The 13,101-nt window shown below is 56.8% G+C and overlaps 2 protein-coding genes across 2 annotated transcripts in view; both read left to right on the top strand.

The window, feature by feature from the left end:
• Positions 1-13,101, top strand: part of CFAP61 (cilia and flagella associated protein 61) — a 91,010-nt gene that overhangs the window by 70,703 nt on the left and 7,206 nt on the right. The window contains exons 26-27 of the mRNA XM_088160849.1: positions 4,914-5,004; positions 7,324-7,465. Coding sequence (XP_088016975.1) covers positions 4,914-5,004; positions 7,324-7,465 — 233 coding nt within the window. The remainder of the gene's footprint in view (positions 1-4,913; positions 5,005-7,323; positions 7,466-13,101) is intronic.
• INSM1 (INSM transcriptional repressor 1) lies at positions 9,264-11,367 on the top strand. The gene has a single exon (XM_088160850.1). It carries the CDS (start codon positions 9,264-9,266, stop codon positions 10,605-10,607), a length of 1,344 nt encoding a protein of 447 aa, XP_088016976.1. The 3' UTR covers positions 10,608-11,367.

Genomic DNA, 13,101 nt, shown 5'->3' with positions numbered 1-13,101 from the left:
TCTGGACGTTGTGCAGCCCACTTAGGGGGAAAATGTGTGTGCTGGTGCTGAAGAGAGAGGCAGGCTAAGGAGGGAGGAACACGCTGAAGGGAAATCAGAGCTCTGGAATGAGCTGCTAACCTCACGTTGCTCCTGTAGGGCTGCACTCACAGCAGATCCATACCCGTGGCTGCAGATTCCAGGTAGCACTGGAGGCTTAAAGGAGCAGCTAACTTGCCAGTGAGGAGCCATGTTACTAAGAAACCCCACGTTCGAATTAGTAACTTAAAGCTCATCAGCTGAACCCTACCACATTCATTTGCAGCCGAACCTTGCTGATTTATATTAGTAATTATGCAAACCATTAGGAATGATTGAACTCTGAATCCATAAACAATTGCAGAAAAGCAATCATAGCCCTGCACACAGCCAGCAGCAGCAGTGTCACCCTCTGCCAGCTCTGGGTGGACTCGGTGGCCATTCTTCCACGACAAGAACTGCAGGAGCACTTGTCCTTTGCTCTGGTTCGCCGTGGCAGCTGTGTTTAAAAGGGGATTGTAAACCACGAGTTTTAAACCATCATCTTCCAAAGACAGGACATGGCAGGTTGTGTGAGAAGAGCTAAAAAGGCACAGGCTTCCTTTTCAGGATTTGCTTCTCAAAAGGGACCAAAGAAATGTCAGCTTGTGAATTGGTGAGCACTGTTGTTACTGTGGATTCCCTCTCAGGTTGGTTGTCCATGAGGCTGTTGTTTCACTGATTACTGGGTCAGAGCAGTAACAGAGTCCAGGATCGCTGAATTTAACAGAGATATTCGAACCTGGACAAGCAGGTGTTGAGAGATCAGAACTGCAGAGTGAGGGAATAAAGACCCTTCTTGCTACAAACAGGTTGTTGGTTACAGTTTGCTGTTCAGCTGTTGTAGGTGAATGCTAAGAAATGGCAGGTCAGGGAATATGTTATGTCCTTTGTGCTGAAGAACAATGCTCTCAGGTGCTGCTCTAGGGGATTTTACACAAATTGGTCTTGCTTTTTACCTGTGTAAACAAGCTGTCTTTTGAAATTATTGGTCAGGTGAATGCAGGAAATGCTCAGTGGAGCATTTATTTAAATTGTCTTTAAATTAACATACTATGATTCCTGGTCCAGCTACCCAAGGTATATCAGGAAATATTTTGTATCTTTTGCTGGTACTACCATATCTTTGTAATTAAGAGGCTTAAAGACATGCATATATTGTTTTCAAAACAACACATTTTGAATTTTCCTGGCAAGATGGGATGCTCCATCTTGCCTGCTTGTGTTGGAGGAAAGGCTTTTGTTTATCTGCAAGCTGTGGTTGGGAAGTATAGTCAGTTTGGCCTGAAAATTAAACTTGCATTGCATCCCTGCCCTCCACGAGGGCAGGGCACTGGTGACTCGGGATGGCTTTGGGAAGAAACAAATGGGATTTCAAGAGATCTGTGTTCAGGATTGCTAAGAGACCTGCAGATTGAGCCCCCATCATAGACTACCAGAGTTCCTGAACTTCCCTTGAGTGTGTGTTGGTGGAAGAGCAGGGGTAGGAGGGATGCAAGGATCAAATTTGTGTTTATTGTTTCCATGCAAGTCCCAAGTAGCATAAGAGCAGCCAGGGACACATCATCCTCCACAGCTGCAGTCACTGGCACGCCAGTCTGCAGAGGGATTTTTCAAAGGCACCATCACGAGGTGCCCTTTGAGCAGGGCAAAATCCCCTCCTCATCCCAGCCTCCTTGCAGTGAGAAGGCACCAGAGCACAGCTCAGGGGCCAGCAGTGATCCCTGGAACTGGACCCTGGGCCAGAGCATGGGGCACTTGGCATGGACAGAGGTACCACAGAGCTGAAATCGTTCATCTCTTCTTTTATCTTGGTAACTTGCTTTTTGTTTCATCCTTGTACCAAACAAGAGTGCTATTCTGAAGGTGTTTCATTCGGTTTTTAAGGTTTTCTGCCTTCCCACCTTGCTGCCAGTGCTATACCCTGTGCCACCAGGCCTGACCTGGTGATGGCAGGTCCGTGTTGGGTCCTTGCTGCCAGGACACAGAGCTGGGCAGAGGGGCAGAGGCTTCTGCTCCAAACATGGTGTGTCCCTGCAAATGGAATGGAGAGTGACTCGAGGCAGCTCTCAGATGGGCAGCCACGTGCACATTCCATTTTTGCTTGCTAGCAGTGCCCAGCTCTGTCCATTTTATTGATGTCTCTTGCAAAGGGAAGGATTCTGTGCCTTCTGTACAGGACACCACTCAATATTTCCTTCCCCCTCGCCTCTCGTCTAATGTAGGCTACACCTCCCAAATGAGGCAGAACAGACTGGAAACGTTGTTTGTCCCTGAAAGGTGAGCCCAGCTCCTTAGCAACGCCAAGGATGTTGTTCATTGTCTTCTGCAGGAGCCCATTCCGTCCCAGCCACCACAAAGGCTTCCAGCAGGGATCCCTGCTAGCCAGTGACCGAGTGTGCACAGCCCTTGTGCTCCTGGCAGGCACTGTCACCTTTACAAATGGAGCACCGTGGTGGGCTGTGAAACACTCACTGGTGCACACACACGAGGAGCTGCTGAGCCCCTGCTGGGAGCGTGCCAGCTCCATCCCCTGCACTGAAGAGCTTTATACTTTGAAGCCTTCCACGGCTTGCCCTGAGGGACTGCTGCTGAAGTGGTAATAAAATTCAGAACGAGCCTCAGAAAGTCAACTTGTTGGTTTCAAATGGGGTTTTTCATTATGAAGCGTCCCTTTAGCAGCCATATGTAGAGCTGCTCTGTCAAGACTGCCATGTTCCCCCTGAGAAAGGTGATTCAAACTGAAAAGATAAATAGATGAAAGCACAGAGCTGGCAGGGAAAGTGAATTGTTCTTGTGAGCTGAATCTCCAAATGGCCCTTGGCGTTCCTCAGGTGAAGGGAAGGAAATCTGGGAGTAAATGTTGGTCACTGGGAGCTCCTTCTGGCAGTCTGTCTAGAAAATATGGACAAGGCATTCTCTCCTCCCCAAGAACTGGCATTTTACTGGCATTAAAGATTGCAAACTGGGTGGTACATTTTAGGCTTTGAGCTCCCAATCTGTGGATATTGACAGGCACAGTTAGAGTTGTGGTTATGGATGGAGCTGGTAACAACAGCAGGAATATGTAGCACCCCTGAAACATTTATAAGGAGCATGAAGTGCAACACCTCAGTGAGGCAGGTGAGCCCCTAAACTGAGGTAAGGCAGCTGGGAAGGTTGAGACTCAGTTGAGAGAGGAAATCATCTGCTCAGGGTTATGTTCAAAATTAAGATGCCAGCCCGAAGACAAAACATTTGGCTAGTGGGACATGGCTTTTACCACACCATACCTGTAAAAACAGTCTTTAATTACCTTAATGTATTCTAGTGTAACACCTCCCTTTCTCCCTTTGCTGTTTATTATCAGCAGTGCTTGTGCTGTTTGTATCAAAGGTTTGTGTTGGATGGGATTTTTCTTCTGAAATTGAAGGGCTTTTGAATATTGTGGGATATTGTGTTTTTCTCCAGCTCTCTGCCCACCTTTGGGGTGTGCAGTGACTGAAACAAGGATCCTTAAAGCTGAGCTCATCCTTTCTAACCTGCAGATCCACGTGGGCAGGTCAGCGTCAGTCCTGCTAAGGCCAGGGCTGGGCTGCACTTGCTGCAGCGAGGATGCCGTGCTTGGAATGGTGTCCATAAATATTTACACTGTGGAAAGGTCGATGGGAGAGAGCCCTGCTGTGCTGGAGGCCGTGCACATTGCCAGGGGCAGCCCCAGCCAGGCTGGCACGCAGAGGGCAGTGGGGAACCGGGGCAGAGAGGGGCCAAGCAACGTGGGCATCCAGCCAAGCGTGCCAGGAGCACCGAGAGTTTGAATGGTGTGAGGGAGAGCTGAGTGTCTTTCCGAGCAGCAAATACTGTCCTTTCCATGGTGGCAGCAAAGTCTGCAGCCAGGAAACTGCTCTGTGGACAGGTGTCTGAGGATTATCAAACCGTGCAGCGTGTTGAAGTGTCCTTATGCAGGTGCTCGCTTCAAGGCCACGCAGCTGAACCAGGCACGAAGGTTCCTGTGCTCCTGAGGGCAGTGCCAGGGTCCTGCTGCCATTCCCCGAGTGCTGGTGGCAGCCACACCAATGCCCCCCTGTCCCGAGTTCCCGGCTGAGCCTGCTGATATCTGCTGGGTCACGATGGGCATGAGCGTGGGCACCTCCTGACCACAGCGAGCACCAGCAGGAGCTACACTCACCCGAGCTGTCAAAATTATCTGGCATTTATAGAGGGAAGTGAATCACAGCTTTGTCATCTGGCTGTCCCTGGTCATATTTACAGCCATGAGGGAGCAGTGTCCTCGCCATCCTTTTCCTCCTTTTTCATGGAAGAATGCTGCTGTGAATGCTGTCACTGAAAGAAAAAGTTACAAGAGCTTCCTCCTAGGATCGGTTCAATTTAGCTTCATCACACTAGTGCAAAGAACATATTGCAGCTCTGTGGTGGCCTGTTTTTCTGGCTTTTATTAATCCAGAAACCTTAATGATGAACAACATTTGTGTCATTGTCTACACAAATTTAATTTGTTTATGCAGCAGTTCAGTTAATCCTGCAATCTGCTTTTCTCAAATGAGGACAGATAATGGAGACACCGTTCTTTACAGGTCTTCAGGCTTTTAAATTCTGATAAAATCAGGATTCTTCACTGGGTCTTGCCACAGCTCTGAATTAAGCCACTTTAAATGTAATTACTGAAGCTGGCTGTACATCAGGAACATCCATTAAAAGAATTGATTGACCATGCTGTTACAAGGAGGCATTTTATGAACAAACGATCGTGATGGGTCCAGAACTGTAATTTATAAAGGCAAAAAAGCAGGTAAATACTTTATTAGTGGTTAATGAGAGGTTCACAAGATAACTAAATTTCTTCTTTTTTTACCCAGCTACTTCAGGGAACCTTGGTCCATGGCCATCTATCACGATCGGTTTATTGATCTGCAGAAGGAACTGCGCCAAACCCTGATGTCAGAACAGGTAAGAAAAACAACCGGCGAGTGCATTTTATATTTGGGTAATTTGTTAGCGTTGTTCACTTTGATTTCTTCTCCCATCTTTATCCTGAAGCTTTATGTTTCTGTTTGCCTCTCTCTCCGGGGAAGCCTGAGCAGACTGTGTACATCACAGGGGGGGTCAGCACAAGTGTTCAGGTTTCTTGTTGGGGCATATTCTCAAATCTGCCAGTAGAACTTGAACTCACTTTGTTGTCCTTCACTGCAGTTTTGCATTATAGCTGCGATTTAGTACAAGTGCCCAGTGGAATCTGGAGCCTGGCTTGTCCAAGTATCCCCTTGGGTTTAGGGGGGCCATCCTACACCTGTCTCAGCTGAGCCCGAGGGTAGGTTTTTCAACAGTTCCCCACAGGGAATGGCTTTTGTAGTCCAAAGGGTGAAAGCAACTGGCTTTTTCAGTGATAAGTGGATTTCCTGAATACGGGTGAAATTCAAATGTTTGCTGTGCTGTTTACAGCTTTGGCACTAGCACCATAGACAGAGGCAGAAAGCGTCAGCAGCCTGCCCAAAATCCAAAGTCACCGTGCTCCGTGGGGACAGCTAGTCACAGCAGCAGCCCCAGAGCTGCCTCCCCCACCTCCTGAGCCACGTCTGGCTGATCCCAGACTGGGTCTGTGGTGTGATCTCCGCGCTAGCTGGGACCAGTTCACCCTGCCCCTGCTCACACCGCTTCTGCCTTTGTTTAACCCCATCGGTTCCACACGGTGGCACTGGGCTTTAAACGTGCGCTCACGTTTTTTTTTTTTAGCTGTGTGGAAAATGAGCAGAGTTGGGTGTAAATGGAGGCAGAGTGGCAGGAGGAAGGGAAGTCGTGGTGCCCAGGGCCCAGTGCTGCCGCATCCCAGCTGCCTCCTCCCCAAAGGGCTCCGAGCAATTTGCCTCCTGTTGTCCTGACCCAGAAAGGGCCTCGGTGCAGTTTAATTGGGGTTCTCTTGGAAGACCTCTGTGAAAGAGTACAAAATTAAGTTCTGTGCAGAATGAAAGGCCTGATGTGAAGTGTTTTTCTTGCCATCATTCAAATATATTTCCCGTGCTGTAAGTGTGAACAACTTGAGAGAAAGGGAAATTTGAGCCCTACAAATGAGGGACTCACTTGCTTTACCCTGTCTTTGTGGCATTAGTCCTGACACAGAGAGTCTCCCTGCATGGACTGGAAGCAGCTCTGTGTGAGTCAGGATTGTTCCTATGGACATAGGTGATGGCATCTACATCTCAGTGAGGATTTGGCTTTTTGGACTTTTATTTTTTTTCACGGTGATTTTAACTATATTTACTAAATGTCACCATTTGTGTTTTCACTGGGTGTTCCTTCTGGGCACATTGCCACATCCAGAGTAGGTACCATGTGCTCATGGAGTATCTCTTAAATGCCTCAAGACTGGTTGTATTTCTATATGAAGTAAGAGACCTACTATCTTTGCCTCCTGTTGCTCATATTCTAGCTTGTTTCAGCACGCAGAAAAATTACTAATGAAGTGTAAAAACGAGGGAAAGAGATGTTTAAGAGCTGTGGGCATAAGCGCACAGAAGTCGGGTATTTCTGGTTAGTTTCTAGAGAAAGTGGACATCGGCGTCCTGCAACGGGGGTAATATTTACAGAGACGTTTGCTGATGGAAGCGCTAAGCGCTCGGCAAAGCCAGTTGTGTTGTGGGGCCAGGGGCCGTGCGTTCAGCCCTTGCAGGAGCCCGGAGCCGTCACCCGAGGCTGGCCTGGCAGCGCGGGGCGTGTTTACCCCTGGGGGATCGCAGCCATGTGTTTGTGCAGCTCCGGCGATGCAAACATGCAGATGGCAGGGCTGGGCTGGGGGGCTGCACCTCCATCAGCTGCCGCCTGCTGCCGCTCGCCGGGGGCACACGTGCCGCGCCAGCCCTTCCGGAACAGCGCTTGTCCGGCAGGAATAATGGCCTGCTGCTCGGGCTGCAGCTGGGCCGTGCCCAGGCTCGCTCCAAAGCCACAGTCCATACACCGGCCACGGAGGGGGGCGGAGTGCGGAATTCCTCTGCGAGACCCCCCCTCCCGACAGGCCGTGTGGGGACAGCCAGAGGTTCCACGCGGGTTTGTTCCACGCGGGTTTGTTCCACACAACCCTGGCACCTGTGGGAGGGAGAGGGGAACAGTCGAGCATCACCGGCCCCAGGGTGCACTCGGTGCCGCCAGTATGAGCCCCACTCCGTGCTCCCCGTGTCCCAGCCCCGACACGTTTTTCAGGATGTTTTGGGACCCTGTGTGCGTGCGGGCTGTGCCCCGAGTCGCGTTCTGTGTCTGACAGCTCTGTCCCCGCAGGTGTCCCCCGGCGCCGAGCAGCGCCCTGAGCACAGACCCGGGCCGCCGTCGCTGCGGGAGCCCGTGCTGCGCTACCTGCGCCGCCACCGCGCCCAGCTGCCCATGTACGCCCCGACCGACCCGTACCGACTGCCGGCTGCAGGTAAGAGACACGGCAGCGGGGGCTCGGGCACTGGTGGGGGGGATCTCGGTGTGCACCCCCAGGCAGTGATGGGGCTCTCAGTGTGCAGCCATGGCAGTGTTGGGCGGGGGGGAGTCTCAGTGTGTACCCCCCGGCAGCGATTTGGGGTCTTGATGTGCAGCCCCGGCAGTGATTTGGGGTCTTGATGTGCAGCCCCGGCAGTGATTTGGGGTCTTGATGTGCAGCCCCGGCAGTGACGGGGGGCTCTTGTGTGAAACTTGGCAGTGACGGGGTCTCGGTGTGCAGCCCCGGCAGTGATTTGGGGTCTCGGTGCGGAGCCCCATCGGTGATGGGGTCTCAGTGTGCAGTCTCGGCAGTGATTTGGGGTCTCGGTGTACAGTCCCGGCAGTGATTTGGGGTCTCAGTGTGCAGCCCCGGCAGTGATTTGGGGTCTCGGTGCGGAGCCCCATCGGTGATGGGGTCTCGGTGCGCAGCCCCGGCAGTGACTGGGGATCTCGGTGTGCAGCCCCGGCAGTGATTTGGGGTCTCGGTGCGCAGCCCCATCGGTGATGGGGTCTCGGTGCGCAGTCCCGGCGGGGGGGCGGCGGCGCGTGCCCGCGGGCCCGCAGCTGTATGCTAATGCGCCGCGGGCCGCCCGCCCGCCCCGCCCCGCGCCGCCGCACGCCTGTCCCACCGGGCGGGCGGGCGGGGCGGCCCCTCGACCCCCCCCGCCGCCCGGGCCGGCCCGGCGGGGGGGGTGTCCGGGGGAGCGGGGCCCGCCGCCCTTTGTGCCGAGGGTCGCGCAGCTTTATGCTAATGGCGCGCACAAAGGCGCGCTCGGGGGGGGGACCCCGCTCGCTCGCGTGCCGCCCGCGTGCCCCGCGCCCCCCACAAAGGGCCCGGCGGGGGGGGGGGGGCGGGGACGGCGCTGCCCGCACGCGCCCCCGGTCCCGCCACCTGCGGGCGGCCCCGCGCGCAGCCCCGCGCCGCCGCGGACAAAGGGCTGCGGGAGCGGGGCCGCGGCCCGGGGCTGCCTCTCGCCGCCGCCCTGCACCTGCCGCGTCCTCGGCGGCGCCGGGCGCCTGTGCTTGGACGCAGACCGCGGCGAGCGGGGACAGGGGGACCCTCTGCCCGTCGGCCGCCGCGCCTCCGACCCGCCGCGCGGCGTTTCGGGCCGAAACCGAGCGCCGCCGTCGCCGTCCCTGCCCGTTCCGGACCCGTTAGGGTTAGAGTTAGGGTCAGAGTAACAGGTTCGGCTGCCACCGGGCCGGGGCTGTGGCTCCGCCTGCCCGCAGCGGCGCGGAGCTGTTCCGTTTGCGGGCTTGCCGGGCTCGGCCGGGCCCCGATGACCCGTTCGATATTCCTCCCGCTCGCGCGGACCCGCCGTTGGCCACCTGCTGCCGCCGCCGCCGCCGCCGGGCTGCACCCCCGGCGGGCAGCCCCGCTCCCCTCCGTGCCGCCGCCACCGGCGCCACTTTGGCCTCCCCGCGCGCCGAACTCCGCGGTCCCCGCAGGCGGCCGGGCCGCCGAGAGCGGCCGGCGCTCCGTGCCGGGGCTGGCGGGCGGCCCGGGAGCGGGGGGCGGCACACAAAGGCCGCGCGTGCCGGGCGGGCGGCGCGGGGCGGGCGGGGGCGGGGCCGGGCGTGTGCCGCTCCGGGCTCAGGTGCGGCCGCGCCGCCGCCGCCGCCGCTGATTGGCCCGTGCCGCCGCCGCCGGCCCGAACAATGGCCCCGGCCCGCTTAAAGGCGGCGGCGGCCGCGCCGCGAGCAGAGCGAGGAGCCTCCGTCGCGGCCGCCGGCGGCCCGGAGCCGGCGCGAAGATGCCCCGGGGCTTCCTGGTGAAGCGCAGCCGGCGGCCCACCCCCGTGTCGTACCGGGCGCGCTGCTGCCGCGAGGCCGCCGCCGGCCCGCCGGTCCCCGCCGGCGCCGCGCCGCCGCCCGCCTGCCCCGCCGCGCCGCCGCCCCCGCCGCGGGACTCGCCGCCGCCGGTGCCGTTCGGGACGCCCGATGCCGCCGTGCAGGCGCTGTACAGCCCCACGCGGCCCGTCAGCAGGGACAAGTACCTGGAGCGCGGCTTCAGCCTGGGCTCGCCCGTCTCGGCCGAGTCCTTCCCCGCGCCGGCCGTGCCCGGCACCATGGACCCCATCCTCTTCGCCCCGGCCGACCTCAAGCTCTGGGCCGCTGCCGGCCACGCCGAGCCGCCCGCCGCCCACCCCGGCCCCGGCGCGGCCCCCGCGCCGCCCGCCCCGGCCGCGCCGCCCGCCTCGGGCCGCCCGCTGCCCGCCAAGCGCCCGCCGGGCGCGTCCGAAGCCGGGCGGCAGAAGGCTCCGTCGGGCAAGAAGACGAAGGCGATCCGCAAGCTGACCTTCGAGGACGAAGTGACCACCTCGCCCGTGCTGGGGCTGCGCATCAAGGAGGGCCCGGTGGAAGCGCCGGCCAAGGCGCGGGGCGGCTGCGCCCGTCCGCTGGGCGAGTTCATCTGCCAGCTCTGCAAGGAGGAGTACGGGGACCCCTTCGCGCTGGCGCAGCACCGCTGCTCCCGCATCGTCCGGGTGGAGTACCGCTGCCCCGAGTGCGACAAGGTCTTCTCCTGCCCCGCCAACCTCGCCTCCCACCGCCGCTGGCACAAACCGCGTCCGCCCGCCACCAAGAGCGGCCCCGAGGCGGGCCGAGCACCGGCCGCGGGCCCGAGCCCGGCGCCGGCCGAGGAGACGCCGAAGGAGGCGAGCGGCGGCAGCGGCAGCGAGCGGGACACGCCGAGCCCCGGCGGAGCCTCGGAGGCGGGCTCCGAGGAGGGGCTCTTCGAGTGTCCCCGCTGCGCCAAGCGGTTCCGCCGGCAAGCCTACCTGCGCAAGCACCTGCTGGGGCACGCCGCGCCGGCAGCCGCGACGGCACCGGCAGCCGCGGCGGCCCCGGAGCCCAGCGCCGAGGAGCCGCCCGCCGCCGAGTGCCGCCTCTGCCCCGTCTGCGGGGAGACCTTCCCCAGCAAGAGCAGCCAGGAGCGGCACCTGCGCCTCCTGCACGCCGCCCAGGTCTTCCCCTGCAAGTACTGCCCGGCCACCTTCTACAGCTCTCCCGGCCTCACCCGGCACATCAACAAGTGCCACCCGTCGGAGAACCGGCAGGTCATCCTGCTCCAGGTGCCGCTGCGCCCCGCCTGCTGAGCCGCCCGTGCCTTCCCCGCCGCCCCGCGCCGCTCCCCCGGGGCCGCCACACGATTAGCTTTAATACAGCTTGTGACCTGCTGGAATCTGGCTTTACACTTACCTTCCCGGGGTCTATCTCTCTTCTTTTTTTCTTCTTTTTTTTTTCTTTTTTTTTTTTTTTCTTTTTTAATTTTTTTTTTTTTTAATTTTGTTCCTTTGCCTTGGTTTTTATCGATGTGAACAAACTGCTCGAGAGAAACAAGCGTTTCCTTTAGTGTAGCCACAAATGCCTTGACTCTGCTGTTGATGGTCTCCAGAAAATGCTGTAGAAACTGCCTTAACTGTGACATGCCAACTTTCTGTTTCTGTTCGTTTTTGCCCTTACTAAGGTAGCTCATGAGTTGTCTATCTGTATATGTTGGTTTGAGTAATTATGTTATTTATTCGTTATTTATTTATATTAATTATGAAGATTGATATTATTTGATTGCAGATATTCTAATGCGCTTTTTTGTCTCCCCGCCTGCCATTTCACTGTGCGTTTTAGAAGATCTTTTTTTCTTAAGAGATCTGCTAAAAAGGTTTTAACTTTTATACCTAGAATAACACATGATCTTAACCATTTTATCCCGTGCAACCAACAGCTCTTACTTTTAGATGCAATCTCTTTTTCTACACACATTATTTTCTTAACTGTTAGCTATTTATAGAGTGCTTCGATAGAACTGTTTCAACTGTATAATTATTTACTATTCAAATAAAATATTTTCAAATTCAAGCGTGCCCCCACCCCTTCCTTCTTCTTTATCCCTGGGGGCCGGGGTGGGGGGCTGGCACCCCAGTGGCTCGGCACTGCAGCTGGCAGGGTGCCTCCATAGGCACCAGCCTGCTCTGCGCCGTTTGGTGAGATTAATTAAAAAGGAATTAAAGGGAGGAGGAGAAGAGCGAGGTGCGGCGTGGCTGCTCGGGGGGAAGGCTGTCCCCTGAGCACGGCGGTCCCCTGGCCGGCCCCGGGGGCAGCTGCCAGGGACCTTCCCTGGAAGGTGTTTCGGGGCAAGCCCGAGGAGAGGGAGCAGCTGTAAGCGCAGAACCTGCAGAAATCCCTGCCTGGGAGGGCTGTGCCGTTTGCTGGGCGGCTGCTGCGTGTGCTCGGCGCTCGGCAGAGCAGGGCATCCTACAGAGCCTGGCACAAGCAAGGCCAGGCATTGCTCTGCTTCCTGGCAGGGCTCCTGCGTGCTCCTTGTGCCCTGCAGTCGGGTTTCTGCAGCATCCTCCGGTAGCTGTACCTACGGATGTACACATAACCGTGCAGCCAGGTCTCTCTGCAGGGCTTGTGTTTGTACGTGGGAATCTGCCGGGTTTGGTCAGAACTGTTGTAAAAAATCTGTGTAAAGGGGGAAGGTGCGTGCTGGGTCTGTGAAACCCGTCTCACGGACAGGTGTTGTGTGCACCTGTACGATCTCCCCCTTGGCCAGCAGGAGCAGGTACAGAGCCAACCTCACTGCATGCAAATCTGCTTGGCAGCCCCAAGAGCAAGTCCCTGCTCCCAAACTGGTGAATGCGAGGGCTTGGTGTGGGCACGGGGGCTGCTCTGTCTTGGGGTAGCAGTGCTTTTTGGCTGCCTGGAAGAGGTTTCCAGCCTCTTCCTGCCATCTTTTCTCACCTAAAGGCTGATTTACTGTGGGAAAGGCAGGTGGTGGAGCTTCCTGGAGGAAAGTTTCCCAGGAACTGGCTGGTTATTTTATGATAAAGCAAAGGTTGTAGATAAAGAACATCTTTCTAGAGAGAGATTTGTTTGCTTTTTGGGTTTTTTTTTTTCCTTGTTCAGTCAGGCTGAACAGTACCGGTGTATGGGTACGTTTCTGCTCTCTTGATTCCTAGGAAACCAACTTGGTAGTTCCAGGGCTGACTGCAGACCTAGGCAAAGCTGTGGTTTTAGCTGTAAATCAATACACTGGAAAAGAGCATAGCCCGAGAGACACAGGCAGCAAAGCCTGCCTGGCAAGAGGTGCAGTTTTGCCTTTCCTGGCTTCCCTGGCCCTGGAAAGCCCCAGCTCCTGGGCTGTCGCAGACGGTGTGGCAGCTGTCCGTGGAGCGGGCTCGCTGCTCCCCGAGGGGACTTTGCCAACACACACGGCCGTCCTCTCGGGCCACTGGACACCATTTCCAGAGCGATGCCCGGCACATCCTCCAGACAAGCCTAATGGCTCCATCCACACTGTCACAGCAGCGTCCCTGCTGAAATCCGTGCTCAAAGCCTGTGGCACCCACAGGCCACAAAACAACAGCTTCGTACCGCTGTCCATTTCCTAACAGTCGAGTAAAATCCGTGTCTGTCCTGCTAAGAATCAGTGGGAATTTTTGAGGGCCAGAATTCCCCAGGCGTTTTGAGCTGTGTGGGTAACCATCGGCACGGATGTGTTGCATCTGCTGAGCAGAAAAGGTGATTAGTGGAGACCTGTACTGGGGAGGAGTAAGGAGAGGTGGCAGTGGAGTACACTGGAACTGGCTC

The sequence above is a fragment of the Sturnus vulgaris genome, chromosome 3 (assembly GCF_052056855.1).
Source record: "Sturnus vulgaris isolate bStuVul1 chromosome 3, bStuVul1.hap1, whole genome shotgun sequence".
NCBI lineage: Eukaryota > Metazoa > Chordata > Aves > Passeriformes > Sturnidae > Sturnus > Sturnus vulgaris.
This window is presented reverse-complemented; position numbering and strand designations above follow the sequence as displayed.